General features: G+C 40.8%; 1 protein-coding gene across 3 annotated transcripts in view; it reads right to left on the bottom strand.

Moving 5' to 3' along the window:
* Window positions 1-17,549, bottom strand: part of JAK1 (Janus kinase 1) — a 45,516-nt gene that overhangs the window by 10,600 nt on the left and 17,367 nt on the right. For 2 of the 3 annotated variants that reach the window (XM_056497803.1, XM_056497804.1), the window contains exons 2-10: window positions 12,057-12,133; window positions 11,078-11,276; window positions 9,879-10,002; window positions 5,460-5,610; window positions 4,436-4,599; window positions 3,689-4,022; window positions 2,571-2,744; window positions 845-1,002; window positions 145-268 (exon numbers count right to left, since the gene is read on the bottom strand). In XM_056497803.1, coding sequence (XP_056353778.1) covers window positions 145-268; window positions 845-1,002; window positions 2,571-2,744; window positions 3,689-4,022; window positions 4,436-4,599; window positions 5,460-5,610; window positions 9,879-10,002; window positions 11,078-11,276; window positions 12,057-12,062 — 1,434 coding nt within the window. In that variant the 5' untranslated portion in view covers window positions 12,063-12,133. The remainder of the gene's footprint in view (window positions 1-144; window positions 269-844; window positions 1,003-2,570; window positions 2,745-3,688; window positions 4,023-4,435; window positions 4,600-5,459; window positions 5,611-9,878; window positions 10,003-11,077; window positions 11,277-12,056; window positions 12,134-17,549) is intronic. The other variant, XM_056497802.1, reaches the window with a different exon arrangement.

The following is a 17,549-nucleotide window of genomic DNA, read 5'->3' as shown; positions in this document are numbered from 1 at the left end:
TAATCCCATTTGGAGAGGCAGCACAAAGGGAAAAAAAACCCAAACAATTTCTTTCCCAGAGATCAGGGTGAGTTCCTAAGGATCAAAAGGCATCCCCAGGACTGCAGGGAGCAGATTCCTGCAGGAGTGCCCAGCTGGTTGTACCTCTGAGCCTTCCAGGCAGGTCACAGTCATCAGGATGTGGTTGAAGTTGGTGCAGCTCCACCTCAGCACGTACATCCCCACCTCATTCCCCTCCTGCCTCAGCTTGTTGATGGCATATTCCGTGCTGCAAGGGAAGGGACAGTGAGCAAACCAGCAAGGGAGAGCCAAACATCTAGTTCTGGGATGGAATGTGAGATCAAACCTCTATTTGGGGTGTAACAGCAATTTAGGGATAATAATGTTGTTATTAAAACAGGATTTAAGGGTGCATTGCTCACATTGGGCTGCACAGAGGAAGGGAAGGATTTATTAAAGGGAATTCTGCACCAACACTGTGCAGGTGAATTCCTGGATTTCTGCAGCTTAAACATGGAGGGAAAAGCCACAAAGAGAATTCCTTTGGGTGTTTAAAAACCCAAGGCTTTGTTCATCCATCCAAGGACCCCTGGGGTCAGTGCAGAGACAATTCCACTCTCCACCCAAAATATTCCCAGGTGTCCATGGACAAAACTCCTGGAACATTCCTTTAGTGCAGAAACACTAAGGAGACAAACACCAATTTTTTTTCCTTTAATAAAATTTTTTTCCATCCCTTTGGTAACCACCACCCACCCAAACCCTGCATTTCCTCAGCAGCCTCACTAGGAAAAGAATTAACCAAAAAAACCCCCAAACCCCTGAAAATGCAGAAGTGACTGACCAGATGGGCCCGTGGCAGCCGTTCTGGATGTTGTGCTGGATGAGGGGAGGAGCCACATCCGTGCACAGGTAGTGGTGAGCATCTGCTGTCAGCCTGAAGTAGCCATCGACCAGCGAGGTGAAGGAGAGCGCCTCGGCGTGGGAGCCCAGCCGCAGCTCCTGCCAGCAGGGAGAGGCAGTGAGCCACGGGAGCGCCTGCAGTGCTGCTCAGCAGCCAGGAACATCCAACCTCTCCTGGCTCCAGCATCCTGCCTTTCAGTGGCCACTCCCTGCCCTGAACCATCCTGTCCTGGCCAGACTCTCCAGTGTCACAAAATCTGCAATTCCTTGTGGGATCCATGAGCAAAAATTCTGTGCCAGTGTGGACACAACTTCTAACACCACTTTTGCTCTGCCCACTGTCAAGGGCAGCACATTTCACATTTTGTGCCACTTCTGGCTGCAGGATGTTGGTTTTTAGTGGCCATTCCCTGCCCTGCCCTGGCAGAACTCTCCATTCCCCAGCATCACAAATTCTGTAATTCCTTGTGGGATTTGGGAGAAAGATTTTGTGCCAGTGTGGACACAACTGCACTCACCCACTTTTAACACTTTTGCTCTGCCCAGTGTCAAGGACAGCACATCTTGTGCCACTTCTGGCTACAGGATGTTGTTTTTTAGTGGCCATTCTCTGCCCTGCCCTGTCCTGGCAAGACTCTCCATTCACCACCATCACAAATTCTGTAATTCCTCCTGAGATTTGTGAGAGAAAAATCTGAGCCAGTGTGGACACAACTGCACTCACCCACTTTTGCTCTGCTCAGTGTCACACCTTGTGCCATTCTGGCTCCAGGATGTTGGTTTTTAGTGGCCATTCCCTGCCCTGTCCTGGCCAGACTCTCCAGCATCACAAATTCTGTAATTTCTGACAGAATTTCTGACAGAAAATTCTGTGCCAGTGTGGACACAACTTTCTCCACCACTTTTGCTGTGCCCAGTGCCAAGGGCTGTTTCTATAGGTAATATCTTATAAAAGAAAGGTTTTATAAAATCAGGCCTTGCTCTGCTGAATTACCAGCTCCCCTCTAAGTTCCCATAAGAAAAAATCATAAAAAGGAAAGCAGTCAGCACAACAAACTATTTTTGTAGAGAAAAAACCAACCTGCACCTGTAAAAACCAAGAAATCTGTCCCATGGGAATCAGTGAATAAAACATGTAAAGTATCCAGGAATAGAGAGGTTTGATGGACAAGTAAAATATCATTTACTAACCAATGAATTGAGTGGCAAGGAAGTTAGGAAAGTTACCTAAAACTGTATAAAAATGGGCTGTAACATTAAAAATTGGCTTTTCTGCGTGAAGAAACTGAGTCCTGTCTGCTTATTACTGCAACAAAGGGCAGCACATTTTGTTATTTGTTATTTACACTCCAAATGTCACCTTCTGCACAAGGTGGCTGCCCATGAAAGGAAATATTAATATAATAATTTAAATAACTTTATTTAATAATTATAATTTAGTAATTTAATAATTGTTTTAATACTTAGGAATTAATTTAATAATTAGCTAATATATAATTATAACAATTTATTTATTAGAATAATTATCTAATTATTTAATAAATGAATAATTCTTATGAGCAAAATAAGAATATTAATTAATTAATAATCATTCCAGGCAGGGAATTGAAGTGACAAATTCTGAGTTTAAATTGCTTTGTTTCCCCACCTCCCTGCCCAGTTCTCACCATCCTTTTGTTGTCCTGTTTGTTGATGCTGACTGTGCACTCCTTGATGACAATGTGGGTGATTTCAGGGAAATAGGAGAAATTGTTCCATGTCTCCCTAAGTTTGTGTTTTTCTTCCTCCTTTTTGCTTTTGCCATCAGATTTTTTCTTCTTCTCTTTCTCTGTCTGCACAGGCTGCAAATGTATTTGGGATAAAAGCTTCAGTTAAAACATGTTTAGCAGAGTGTTTTTACTCTAAATCAAAAATTCTTTCCAGAATAATAATATAAATTATCAATTAGAATTATGTCATAGAATTGTAATATAAATTAGAAAAACAACATAAATTATGGAATAATAATAGAAAATATAGACTATAATAATTGGATAAGGTATAATATACTCTATACCAAAAATGCACTCCAGAATAGTAATATAAATTATTTACTAGTTAGAATTATGTAACAGAATTATAATATAAAGTATAAAACTAATATAAATTATAGAATAATAATACAAAATATAGAATATAATGTATACTGTATAATGTACATTTACTCTATACCAAAAATTCACTCCAGAACAGCAATATAAATTAATTATTTATTAGTTAGAATTATATAACAGTTATAATATAAATTATAAAATTAATATAAATTATAGAATAATAATAGAAAATATGTAATATAATGTATTCTAGTACATTTACTATAAACCAAAAATTATTCTACAAATAATTCTATAAATTAATGATTAATTAGAATAGAATTATAATATGAATTATACAATTAATAGAACATATAGAATAATAATAGTAAATATAGAATGCAATGTATTCTACTACATAGAATAAATCTATTTAATTCTGGAATGTTTTCACAGAGTCTTTCATTTTCCTGCCCAACTGGCTGCCCACAGAGGTTTTCCAATGTCCATTCCTGGAATTTTTCAGGACAAAAGTCTGAGCCTGGTCTGGTCTCAAAGCTAAGCCTAAAAAGGGGACTGGGCTGGAACTTCCTGAGCTCCTTCCAGCCTGGATAATCCTGTAATCCTATATAATCCCCTCCAATAAAAAGTGTCTGAAGACACTTTACATCCCCAAAAACCCCTTTAATTCCCGTTTATCAAAGGCTACTCACACTTGGCTTGAGCCTCCACTGGATCCCGTTGTTTCCTGTCACCATCACCTCATACCTCTCATTGTCTCCACAATTCAATTTATTGATCTCATTCTCAGCAGAAATCAGCAAAAAGGAAGTCTCAAAAATCTCTGCCCCATAGTATTTGGTCAGGATCTCCATGGTGGATAAATATTTAACCTTCAGGTCCCGGGGGGAGACGCTGTTGTTGCAGATGGTTTTGTTGTTGAACTCCTTGAGGAAATGCTTGAAGACGTTATTGATCCGGATCCTGGTCAGGAAATTCCTCTGCCTGATGGTCCTGTTCAGGCTCTCAGGGATGTAGTGCTTGTAACTGGGAGGGAATGCAAGGGATTCAGCTGGGAGAACTGGGAGAACTGGGAGACCCAGGGCCAGAGGATGATCCCAGCTCACAGAATCCCAGAATCACAGAATGATAGAATCACAGAATCACAGAATGATAGAATCCCAGAATCATGAGGTTGGAAGAGACCTCTGAGATCATCCAGTCCAACCTATGTCCTAACACCTCAGCTCAGAGTCCAGACTATAGCACCAAGTGCCATGTCCAGCCTTTTCTTAAACACATCCAGAGATGATGATTCCACCACCTCTCTGGAAGAGCATTCCAGTACTTTATTATTCTCCCGGTGAAAAATTTTTTCCTAACATCCACCCTGTACCTTCCCTGACCCAGCCTGAGACTGTGTCTCTGCTTCTGCCAGCTGCTGCCTGGTGGAAGCTCACCTGATGTCCTTGGGGAGCTCTGGCAGTTTGACATTTTTCTTGATGGCATCGTGGGAGATGGCCAGGACAGCCATGCCCAGGCACTCGTTCTCGATCTCGTGCACCTCCTGCTCGCTCCTGGGCTCACGGATGGGAGCCAGCCCCTTCACCAGGTCATACTGGCCCTAAAAGAACAAAAATTCCATTTATCCATTTGGTCATTCCCAGAGTTTCTACCTGAGCCAGGGATTCATCCCAGGATCCTTGGGCAAGGAGAACCTGGAAGCTCCTCCCCTTCTTTTATACATCAGCCCACCAAAAATTCACTTTTTAATTAACTACAGAAATCACCACCCCTGCCCCCTTTTAACACCTTCAATATTTATTTTCTGGTCCACAAAAACAACTGTATGTCTCAGCCCTTCCCATGCAAAGCCTCCATGAATTCCATGGATTTATCTCTAAGTCAATCTTGCCCTGGGACAGCCTGGAAAGTATTTGGTTATCAAACAGCATTTAACTTGCTCTTCCATCAACCTGAATTTTCCCTTTTTTTTTTCTTTTTTTTTTTGGTGAAACCTGACAGCTTCTGGTTTGAAAAATCCTTTGGAAGGCACATGAAGAGAGCAAAACTGCAGTGAGCTTATCAATCTTTATCACCACGGGGTTATCAGTAAATGTTTATCAATCTTTTAGCACCACCCAGTAAAAAAACCTGTAAAAGGACCCAGCCCTGCAGATCTCCCTCTGCTGCTGCTCCTCTCCAGCCTCACTCTGTGGAAATGTCCCACAAAACATGACTGACATTTATAAACACAAATAACTCACTTTAGAAGAAAATATCTATAAAAATAAAACTCTTTTTGGAATGGCAGAGTTTCTTTCACCTCCTTCATGCAGCAAATTCTCTCCTCTCCACCAGGCAGCAGCACCAACAAAACCCTTTCAGTGCTAACAGGACACACAATTTTAGGAGCTTGAAAAGAGGTTTTTAAAGCAGAATGCCAGAGTTTTTATGGAACAGAGCAGCAGAGAGAATTCCAACCTGTGCAAAGATGTATTCCAGGGAATTGGCATCGAGGATGGGGGTTCCCTCTGGGGCCAGTTTCTTGTCATAAGCCTTGGCTTTCCTGGGGGAGTGTCTCCACACCGAGGGCTCGCTCTCGCTCGTCCCATGCCAGTTGGTGAAATAGTATCTGGCCAAAAACAAAACACACAGAACCTTTAAAACCTTTTGGGGAAAGCCTTTATCTCCACAAGATCATTTGGACTTTGAAAAGAAAAGCAGTTAAAAGCAAAAATCAGTTTAACTTAAGCTTGAGTGGTCTGACCGTCCAAGCACATTCCTGGGGGGAAATGATCAAATTATTTTGTATTATTAGATTTTTTTTTTTTATTAGAGAGATGGAGCAACTCTCCTGTGAGGAAAGACAGAGAATTGGGAATGTTCACCTGGAGAAGGAAAGGATGCAGGGAGAGCTCAGAGCCCCTTCCAGTGCCCAAAAGGGCTCCAGGAGAGCTGGAGAGGGACTGGGGACAAGAGATGGGGGGACAGGACACAGGGAATGGATTCCCAGAGGGCAGGGCTGGATGGGATATTGGGATAGTGGGATTTTGGGATAGTGGGATTTTGGGATAGTGGGATATTCGGATATTGGGAAGGAATTCCTGGCTGGGCTGGAATTCCCAGAGCAGCTGTGGCTGCCCCTGGATCCCTGGCAGTGCCCAAGGTTGGACATTGGGGTTTGGAGCACTCTGGGACAGTGGAAGGTGTCCCTAGGGTGGGATGGGATTTAAGTTCCTCCCAGTCCAAACCAGTCTGGCATTGACATTTCTAAAGCCCCAAATCTGCAGTGGTCAAGGCTGGAGTGTCTCAGCCTCAGTGCAGAGTCAGGCTCTTCAGCAAAATAAAATTAACATTTTGAGTTCAGCTCTTCTTAGGCAGGAACTCCAACCCAAAATGTGCCAAAAACTCCTGACAAGAGGCAGGAGATACTCAAGAACTCCTTGGGCTGAAGCCTGAAGAGCAGAGCAAAGCAAACCCTCCTGAAATCCAAAGGAAATGACTTTGCTTCCCACTTCTCCTGCAGAAGAGGAGTCAGAATTAATAACTCCAATTCTTTTGTTATTTCCTGGAAATAATTATGGGCAAGGTATTGTGCATTGTTTGGGATTGAGAGGAGAATTTGCTCCTTTTCCTAATTAACTGCTCTGATTAAGACAACACTGAGGAGTTACAAAAACAATTGGATCCCCATTGTTTGAGGGATGAGTAAATAAAGGAGATTCTTTTCCTTGGAAAGCTCCAAGGATTTGTGTGAGTGATCTTTGGTATTTCACTTGCACAACACAGGAACAGGGGCACAAATTTCCTCATTCCCAATTCCTGGGAAGGGAATTGTGCCCCTGAGCTCCAGGAGCAGGACCCAGCCCTTGCTCAGAGCATCCTGCAGGAGCTGGGAGGGGAATTTGGGATAACCTGGGAAGGGGAACTTGAGATCCCCTGGGAAGGAGAATTTGGGATCCCCTGGGAATGGGAACTTGGGATCACCTGGGAAGGAGAATTTGGGATCCCCTGGGAAGGGGAATTTGAGATCCCCTGGGAAGGGGAACTTGGGATCACCTGGGAAGGAGAATTAGGGATCCCCTGGGAAAGGGAATTTGGGATAACCTGGGAAGGGGAATTTGGGATCCCCTGGGAAGGGGAATTTCAATTCCAGCCTGGCCAGGGAGTGCTGGAAATGCTGGGGGTGCCCTGCTGTCCTCACTCACCTCCCTTTTCCCAGAGCTCCAGGAAATTGTGTTATCCCAAAAAGGGCTGGGAGGGATCTGGAAGGATCATCTGCTTCCAAAATCCCTCCAGAAGGGAACTGGATCCCTTTTCCTCACCACAAAACAAACCCAGCTATGGAAGAGTTAAATTCTCCTCCCCTGTGAGCCAATGACTCCAGGATATTACAAAATCCTGGGGTTTCTCGGGTTGGAGCCTTTTTTTTTTTTTTTTTTTTAAAGAACTTGAGGCAAGTGTGAAAAACACAGAGTGCAATGAAGTTTCTGTGAAAAGTCCTTTTAAAACATGACCAGAAGTGCAGCAGCATCTGGCACTGATTTAGGGCAGAGGAGGAAAAGCTCACACAGAAAACAAAAAACTCTCAACGGGGGAGAAAAGTCAAAGCCCTAAAAACATTTCAAGCCAGTCACACCATTCATTTTAGAGATATCATTAAAAAGGACACAGCTAAAACCTATCAATGTAATCAAAAATACAAATTATTTCATTTCTGAAAGATCCTGTACAGTTAATCCATTGTAACACAGTTAATCTATTAAAAAAGCCCAGACCATTTTCCTTTTTCCTGAGGAATTCTGCCTCTGGCAGAGCTCAGAACAAACCAAATTCATTTAGGGACCAGTTTCACAACCCAAAACCCACAATAGAAATAAATGAAATAAAGCAAAACAACACCAGGACATGAATGTATTCCTGGGAAAATGGGAATCTTTGGATTTTAGAGCTTAACTCTTTCTGAAATGTATCTGAAATTATTTCAAATCCTTTTTTTTTTGGCCCAAAGTTTATCAGTTTTCTTTCATGGAGTATAAGGGACAAAAGATTTTACTGCCAAACTTTAAATCCCAATTTCAAAGCTGAAAAGAATAATAAAATAATACATAGAAATTTTTTTAAAAATTAAAAAAAAAAAAAATAAACCACCAGAACTGTTAATTATGGAAAGCAAGGGGTTTTCCACAGCTTCATTTTACAAAATGGTACAACAGAAAAAAAAATGCAGAAAATAAAGCTCAGTATAAATTAATTTTGTTCATCATTATTTTCAGGAAATAACAGAAGAATTGGAGTCATTAATTATCTTAAATCACCTTCCTGGGTTATGAACAGCCAAAAATTTTTTTTAAGAGGGAGCTGTTCAGAAAATTTTAAGGAAGGTGCTTCCCATCACTCACCCAGAGCAGAAACACAAACACCAAACACAGCAAAACCTGTTTGTTAAGAATTAAAACTTCTTCATTAATTCATTAAATTAAAAAGTTAATTATTAAAAATTAATTCTATTTAGAAGTTCTTAATTTATTAGAAGTTCTTAAGAATAAAAAGTATTAAATCCCCACAATTACACTTTAAATATCACCTTGTTTTCCTGAGAAAAACAGAGAATTTCAGGCTCAGGGGAATTGCCCAGGTTCACATCACAGCAGAAACTTTGATTATTCAGGGTATTGTTACTGGTTGATCTCAGAGCACCCAGTGCTCTGTAAAAACCTTTCAGAACCTTCAATTCTGTTATTTTATTTTATTTTATTTTATTTTATTTTATTTTATTTTATTTTATTTTATTTTATTTTATTTTATTTTATGTGTTTATCTGCCCAACCTCATCCCAGCTGGGTAAATCTGAGATCAGCCAGGGTTAAGGCATTAATAACCCTAATTAAAGAAAAAAAGAAAATACTCCAGCATCCTCCTCCAAAACCAGGAATTATCACCACTTGAAAATCAAAATCTGTGATTTTTCCTTGCAGCAGTTCATCCAAAAATAACAAGCCCAGTCTGGAATCAAAGTGGGAACACCTCCAGCTCAAAAATCCCATTGCAGAGCCCCCTCTTTGATTTCCCTGCACCCCAAAGTGCCCAGAGTGTGACAATATTATTTATTTTCTTACACTTGTCCCTTGAAGAACCAAGAAATCTGTGATTTCCTAAAGTTTCTGGATTAATTATTCCTGCTAGCCACGTTTATTTCATATATTTTAATCCTATACTGAGCACCAAAAGCTCATATGGATACAAGAAAAGTGATAATAATAATGATAATAATGATGATAATGACGATAATAGTAACAATAATGGTATTATAACAATGAAACAAAATAATAGTAATAGTAATAATAATAATAGTAGTAATAATAGCATTAGTAGTAATAAATAGTAGTAGTAGTAGTAGTAGTACTAGTAGTAGTGGTGGTGGTAGTAGTAGTAGTAGTAATAATGATAATGATGATAATAATAATAATAATAATAATAATAATAATAATAATAATAAATGATGATGCTGTCCTGGCTCCTGGTTTGATTTTTCCATGTTTTCCCACAGATCCCTTGCAGTGCTGGAGAATTCCAAAAGAACCTGCTGCCTTTTCCTTTGAAGAGTAAAATTCCCTCTGATTTCAGTGGGAACTGCAACTCTACAGATGGAAATTCACCCATGGCACAACCCCAATGGTTTGGAGCCAGTTTTTCAATTAACTCTGACCCTGTTCACTCCCAGCTTTGTGAAAACATCTTCTTGTGCTTTTTCAATTTATTTTGAAGATGCAAAGAAATCAGGAGATATTTGAAGCTCCTCTAAGCTGTGCAAACCAAGCTGCTGCTTTTGGGTTTGTTTCTGCATCTTCAGGGAGCCCTGGAAGGAACAAATCTCATTTCCCAGCTGTTCTCTCTTACCTCATGCGATAGTGGAGCCTGAAGGATGATTTTTCCTCCACCTTGAAGACCTGGTTTGGTGCATACCAGAGCTTTTTGTTCTCATCATACAGAGCAAAGAGGTTGTGGCACAGAGGGGACACAGCTGGCACAAAAACACACAAAGGGATGAATCACCAGGCTCCAGTGCACATCCACACCCCAAAACACAAATGAATAAAGCAAATATTGGATCATGAAAAGAATCTGATACTGGGATTAGCCTGGAACAAATATTAGGGAGGAAAGGTTGAGGTGGAGCTGTCACCTTGGTTCAACCCATGGGGTTTGGGGTGGATTAAACAGGTATTTCTGGTGTTAAAGTGATTCTCAAATCCTCTTTTTGCTTCAAGGAAATGACTTAAAACCTTCCTTTTGTCCAGGTCACAGAAATGGGAGTTTTACCAAACTCCCAGCTTTGTTCTCAGCTTTATTTCATTAATAAATTCAGCCCCCAGGAGGTGAAATGAGGTTTGAGCAAACCAGCAGAAAGCTTTGCTCATTCCACAGAGGAGCTTGGAACAGACTTTGATATCACTGGGCTGATCTGACTTGGATATCAGTGATCTGCTTTAACTTTGCATTTACTCCATCCCAGACCTGTGCTGTGCCACAGACCTGCTGCAATTCCCTGTTCAGCTCTGGGTTCACAGCCCCAAAGGAGCAGCTCCTGCACACCACCACAAACAGCTCCCCTCCCTAAATCTCTTCAAAAACAACATCAGCACTCATTGGATGAGGCTTGTCCTGCAGATTTATGTAATTTCACCCATTCCCATGGGAGAGGAGCAATCAGAAAAATGAGCTGAAGGGGATTACAAGAATCCAGGTGATGTGGGCAAAGAAAAATTCCTGCCCAGTTCCCCTGTGCAGCATTTGGTGCTCCATGGGGAAAGAACCTCAGAACTGTAAATGTAAAATCCCACTGGGTTATGGGATCAAACAGAGATTCATTTTTCTCCCCTGTGGAATTGGAGGTATTTGCTGAGCCCCAGCCCAGAGGGAACAGCACGGCACAGCCCCTGCCACGTGAGGGATGCACACGAGGTGCAAGCAGCTTTGTGGGGATTTATTGGGATTTATTGGGATTTATTGGGATTCACTGGGATAGGGTGGCTCTTGCTGTGACTGAGGATGCCTCACTGTGGGTGCTGAGAACTGAAGTAAAGCCAAATACTCACAACACCTCTGGGCAGCCTCGATGCACAGCTCCTCCGAGGTGAACTCGCCGCTGGGGTAACAAATGGGGGCCTTGTCCTGCAGGTAGAACAGGATCTCCAGCCCCTGGTGCTGAGCTTCCAGGTTGAGCTCATTCTTCTTTGTGCTCCTCATCTTTGCACAGAAAGCCATGGCTTTGCAATCTTCTTTCACGTTGAGATACTGGGGGTGGAGGGGGAAGAGGGGAATTGGAATTATCAGGACAAATCCATCACTGCTGGCTCTGAGGGGCCAGGCAGCAAATCCTCAAAACCCAGGTGGGGATTTACTCCAAACCAAGGAGGTGAAAAGGGGGAAAAAGAAATGTCAGTGATTATTCTGATTCTGGGAACTCTGCTCCAAATCAGTCCCTTCTCTTGTGGTGGCTCCACAGCTTTTCTGAAGGGTTTCTCTTCTCAAAGCACAAAAAACTTTCACATCCTTCAGCACCTAACTGGCTGGAAAACAACACTTGAGCCTGAGTGATTTACACAACTCATCTGATGTTTCCTTTTTTTAAAAGCTGGCTTCTATTTTTACAGCCCCTTAACTGCAAAATATTTCTCATTGTTTTCTCCCCTCTCACCCTTTGTGTTTGAAACTGCTGATGCTTTATGAGTCATGATGTATTTTATAAGATTTATTGGCATTTATTTTTTGTTACTGCTGCTCTGTCTCTCCAGGAGGAAGGAGAGCACTGAGTAGGTTTAATGCAAGAGCTTTTAGATTGCCAAGGATGCACAACAGGGCAGCTCTGACTCAAAAAGAAAATTCCATTTTATACCCAGTGCTTAAATAGAAAGAGCAGAAACTTATTTGAGTTATTTTGGGTTCTTTGTTCCATGTTTTTATAAGCTTTAGCTCAAAAAACAACAAAAGCCCAAACCACCAATTTTATATTTTCTGAAATTAATCCTCCCACCAAAAAAACAAATTAAAAATGAACCCCCAAAGCCAACACACCTGCATTTATGTGCCTGTGGGATCCTCTACACAACTGAAATGGGTCTTCACTCTCCTCAGGAGAAGCTTCACTCTGACTGGAAAAAAACAAAAAAAAGGAAAAATAAACATTTTTAGGAATGGCTCAGTACAGTTGGAGGCACAAATGCAATGGTCAGGCTGATAAAATCCCAGAAAACCTTTATTGTAACTGAGATCTGCATTTGGTCTCAGCCAAAGGCAGCCCCAGGAGTCTGGGCACATCCACTGATCCCTTCTGACACTTTGGGGGCACTTAAAAAAAACTTTAAAAACCCAGAAGAACAACAAGGAAAGCCTTGGTTATTCCTGGATTTCCCCCTATTTTCAGTTTGGAATTGTTCTCAGCTGTGACCCCACAGGAACATTTTCCTCTGTGCTTCACCTCCTCCAAGCCTCCATTCCTGACATTTTTCATTAGAAATTAATCCCAATTCTTGCCTGCTCTCTGCTGCTCCTTCCCCTCCCAGATCATCATTCCAAGTGTCCAAACTGAATCTGACAGTGCTGCTGCTTTGGGACACCTCACCTGAGCCTGAGCCATTCCTCACTTCCAGCCCCCATCCCTCCTGCAGCCTCTCTGCCAAAATGTGTTTAAACTAAATGTTCATTTATTATTTTTGCTTCAATCTGACCCAGCAGACTCCAGCAAATATTGCTTGAAAAGCCTGAGGCTTAGTCTGGGCAAAGTCATCCAGAGCCACACAACATCCCTGGTGTTTGGGAGCAGCCCAGCAAATGTGATCCTACAGCAGAAAAAATAATTATATTGAAAATATAAATTATATTGAAAAAAAATTAAAGTTATATTGTAAAAAATTGCATTGAAGAGCCTGGCACACATTCCAAATGAAATTCCATTTTCCTGCCATCCCTGCCACTTGAATGCTAAATTTGAACCTCCAGACACATTGCCTGGGCAGTAAAATGATGCAGAAGCAATTGAGATTGTGATTTTTGGGACATGCAGACATGCCAGGAATTATTTCTGCACAGCACCATAAAAGTGAAATGCAAAAGGTGAAATATATTAACTTGAATCTCATTAAAACACCCCCTTTTAAATTACATATAACACAAGCTCAATCTATTTTAATGCCTGTGTGGGCCTAATGTTAAAAAGATTGTGCAGATGTTTTAAAATGTGAGGGGGAAAATAAAACCACTGCCTTTCACAGATTCATAAATCAAATTCTTGTTTTTCAAGAGAGCTGCTTTGCTTTGGTTAAAAGCTCCTACTCTGGGTTTTAGTCACAACAATTCCCAGAATCCTAAAAACCTTTCAGTGCTGGTTCATTTACAAAACCTTCTGGGGATGAAGCAAACAACCCAAATCCAATCTCTGTTATTTCCTAATGGCTTTCCCAGACATTCCCATTGTCAGGAATTCACGTTTTAAAAATGCTTCTGCACCTTCCAAAAAGTCTCTTTTCAGCCAGACAGATTCCTGCTGTGTCTGAGCATCCTCCACCAGCCCTGCACAGTCAAGCTGCATCTGGGAATAAAAATCTGGGCATTTTTATTCTTTGTCTCAGAGCCTCACAAATTATTATTTGTGGATTTTCTGGTCTCTTCTCTCCTTCAAGGATGCTCAGGGACAGGACAACATTTGGGGTTTTTTTCAGGAATATTTGAATTTCACTTCATTTCTGTTTCTCCCAGTGGGAACAGCTCTTTGTGATGCACCCTCCAAAATATTTTTGGGAGTGCAGGATGGCTCTTCTTGAGACTCCACTCCCCCAAGCAAAGGCTTTTCTGGTTATTTAAAGTCCTGAGCCAGGGACACACCCATGGCTGCTCAAGGGAAGCCAGGTGAGATTTTTTTTTTCTCCACACACAGACACAGCCCTCAAAAACTCCTGGTATCAGAAAAAAAATATGAAATTGGGGGAGGGATGTCTAAAGGTGGGCTGTTAAAAATCAGTTTGGCTTTCAACTATTAGGATATTTGGGAGAGAATAATATTTGATAAAAACTCAAGTTGCTGGCTCTGATTTGCTACATTTGCAACCCAGCAGCTCCAGCATTTTTAAGGAAAAAATCAAATGTACAACAGCATTTGTTAAACACCCCCTTTAGACTTGAGAATGCCTCAAAAACTAAGAAAAGGCAGCTACAGAAATTAAATATTTTTGGAACTCTGTGCAAATCTTCCTTGAACCAGAAGGATTCTGCTCCACCAACACCACACAAAAACCTGGATCCTGGAAACCAAATGTGAAGATGGAAGGTCCTGGCAGGGCAAAAGTCCCTAAAATACGAATACAGGGAAATCCCAGACAAAACCTGAACAACAAAACTCACTTTGAAGCACTATTTGCAAATTCTTCCTCTTTTTTGCTTCCTCAGCCAATTTAGTTTCAGGTTTCCCAACCTCTTACAGACTCACTGAAAATTTAGATATATGAGCACATATTTATTTTCTGCAGGATTGTCCCACCAAATGTACATTATATTTGTTTTAATTATTCATTATTGTGTTTATTTGATGCTTTTATTCCCAGTGATCTCATCACAGGCTGTTTACCCCAAACCAGAATTAGTAATTTCCCTTGGGTTTTTCTGTGGAATCTATGCTGTGCTATGACTGCTCCACGCTGTAAAATTCTGTTTTCAAACAGGGGCCAGGAGGGCACAGAATGGAAATTTTCACCCGAAGTGGCTGATGTGCAGCAAAGCTCTAAGAACTGAGAGCCACTGCTATTAACAGATGTGAAATATTTCCATTTTTAGCCCTCCAGCTGTGAGAGGCTCCTCTCTGTGCCACCCTGGACTGACCCTGCTCCTTCCCAAGGCACTTCCAGCCCTTCTCTAATTCATGACGTGGCACCAATGTGGGAAGGAGTTTCTCAGAGAACTGGGTGGTAATTTGCCATCTTCATTGCATTGATTTTTAATAATTTAATAATTTTTCATTTCAACTCATTTGCCATCTTTGTTGTTCTGCCTCTAAGGGCTGGGGTAGGTGCAAGAGCAAACAAACACAAAATCACTTTTTTTTTTTTTTTTTCTGTATCACCTGTTCTTTCCAGCTTGATTTTCCTTTGGATACAGACCAGGCTGCTCTAATCATCTTTTTTTATATAGTCTGGTTTGGGTTAGAAGTGACCTTTAAAGGTCACAACCCCTCTGCAATGAGCAGGAGCATCTTCAGCTTGGTTTTTAGAGCTTATAAATGTGTGCTTAATTCTCTTTCATCCCCAATTTCTGGTACAATAACATTAAATGACAGAATTTTTGGGGGTCACAACCAATTATTATATCCCTATAAATTCAACCCCAAGCACTTCTCTGCTAAACTGGGATCAACTTCCTTGGAGGGAAAGGAAAGAAGCCACCATGGAAAGCTTCCAACATCAACCTGATTTTTCTGTAATTAGCTTTTCCTCACAATTAAAAATCAGCTTTATTGCTCAGACTGGGGCTGAAGGGGCATTCCAGTTTGAAAGTGATTTACACAGACAATTTGTTTTTATTCCTGCCTTAATGATCTTTTTCCTTCCTTGATGTTCTCCTGTGTCAGCCCTGCTGGGGATGGAAATGGGATGGGAATTCTCTGGCAAGGAGCCAGAACCTTCCCAGCAGTGCAGCAGAAATGCAGGAACTGAGCTCAGGAGGTTCCTGAGGGGCATTTCAGACATGTGGAAAAACTTCCAGGGAAATCATCAGGGTTTGCTGCAGGAGAAAGTGGGAAGGGTTCTGGAGCAGGACACGGCACAGGGATGTTCCAGAAAAAAATGAAAACTTGGGAGGTGTGTTGGAATTTTGGAAATTGAGATTCTTAAATTTTTTTGTTTAAATTTTTTGTGTTAACAAATACTGATTATTTTAAATAATACTGGTTTTGATTTAAGGTTGTAAAAAAAAGTTTTGAAAATTAAATAGTAAAATTTAAATTGTAAGTGTGGAGCTTAAATAAAAGTGTGTAATATTACATAATAAAAAATATAAAATTTCAAGTTCTTCAGGGATATTTGAATTTCACTTCATTTCTGTTTCTCCCAGTGAGAACATCTCTTTGTGATGCACCCTCCAAAATATTTCTGGGAATGCAGGATGTCTCTTCTTGAGATTCCACTCCCCCAAGCAAAGGCTTTTCTGGTTATTTAAAATCCTGACATAATAATAATAATAATAATAATAATAATAATAACAACAACAATAACAACAACAATAATAGCAATAATAATAATATCACAATTATAAAATATATAATATATAAAACTTTAATAAAAAAATTTGTGGTGAAAATTTTTTCCTTTTATAAATTTAAATCATACTTTTGTAATGAAATAATTTTTACATTACGAATTATACGTAATTAGTCAAAAATAAAAATAATTTAAATTATATTTTTAATTAAGCTCTAAAAATAACCATCTCTATTTTCAACTTATTAACTAAAAACACTAAAAACTCACTATAGCATAAATAAAAATTAATAAACATCTAAGTCCAAATAAAAAATACCATCTCTGGTACATTCAACCCCAACCCTAATGCTGGAATGGTACATGAAGAAACCTCTGGGTTATACATCCACAGGCTCCCAGAGCTCCAAGTTCTCCTAAAAGCCAAATTTCATAAACCAGAGTCCATCTCACCTTATTCATTTAACAGAATTTATTTAATCCAGGCTGTGCATGTGCAGAAGGGATGATCCCCAGATGTGCCATCCTGGCACCTGCACCCCTGCATAATTCCTGAGATAATTCCAAAGTTTTTGTGCCCCATGCTGCAAAACAAGCCCAACAGCCACTGGATTATTCCTGAGATAATTCCGAAGTTTTTGTGCCCCATGCTGCTGCACCTCCATGACCCCCTGGTGCTCCTCCTCAAGGGAATCCCACATTTCCCAGATTTTTAGGGAAAAGCAAGCATGGATTAACTACTACAGCACCCAGGTTTCTGATAGTGCCTGAGATCTTTAGCAAGAAACAAACCAAAACAAGAAACCAGCTGAGGTGTGTAAAGCCAGACTGGTGAGGAACGTTCTCTGTGCCCTTTCTGCAAATGGGCAGAGGAGAAATGAGAGAAATGAAATGAGAGAAATGAAATGAGAGAAATGAAATGAGAGAAATGAAATGAGAGAAATGAAATGAGCTGCAGTGACCCAGGGGATCAGTGCCCAGCTCTGCACATCCCCCCAGCCTGAGCAGCTGTGCTCCAGATGTTCTTCCTGACCTCTTCCATGTTCCCAGCACGACACAGAGACTCCAGCCCAGCTCTCCCCAGTCCCTCTAGAGGTGCTGGGCAGCATCAACTGTGAGCAAAACTCCTCACCCCCTAAAAAAATCCCACCACAAAAACAGATTTTGGGTTGGAAGGGACATTAAAGATCATCTCATTGCCACCCCTGCCACCACACACCTGGAGGTCACCTAGTCCCAGAGAGGGAACAAGCAACAGGGGAAAATTGCTTTTGAACAGCAAAAATTCCTTTCAAACAGAACAACAAAATTCCTTTAGGACAAA

The sequence above is a fragment of the Oenanthe melanoleuca genome, chromosome 8 (genome assembly GCF_029582105.1).
Source record: "Oenanthe melanoleuca isolate GR-GAL-2019-014 chromosome 8, OMel1.0, whole genome shotgun sequence".
Taxonomy (NCBI): domain Eukaryota; kingdom Metazoa; phylum Chordata; class Aves; order Passeriformes; family Muscicapidae; genus Oenanthe; species Oenanthe melanoleuca.
This window is presented reverse-complemented; position numbering and strand designations above follow the sequence as displayed.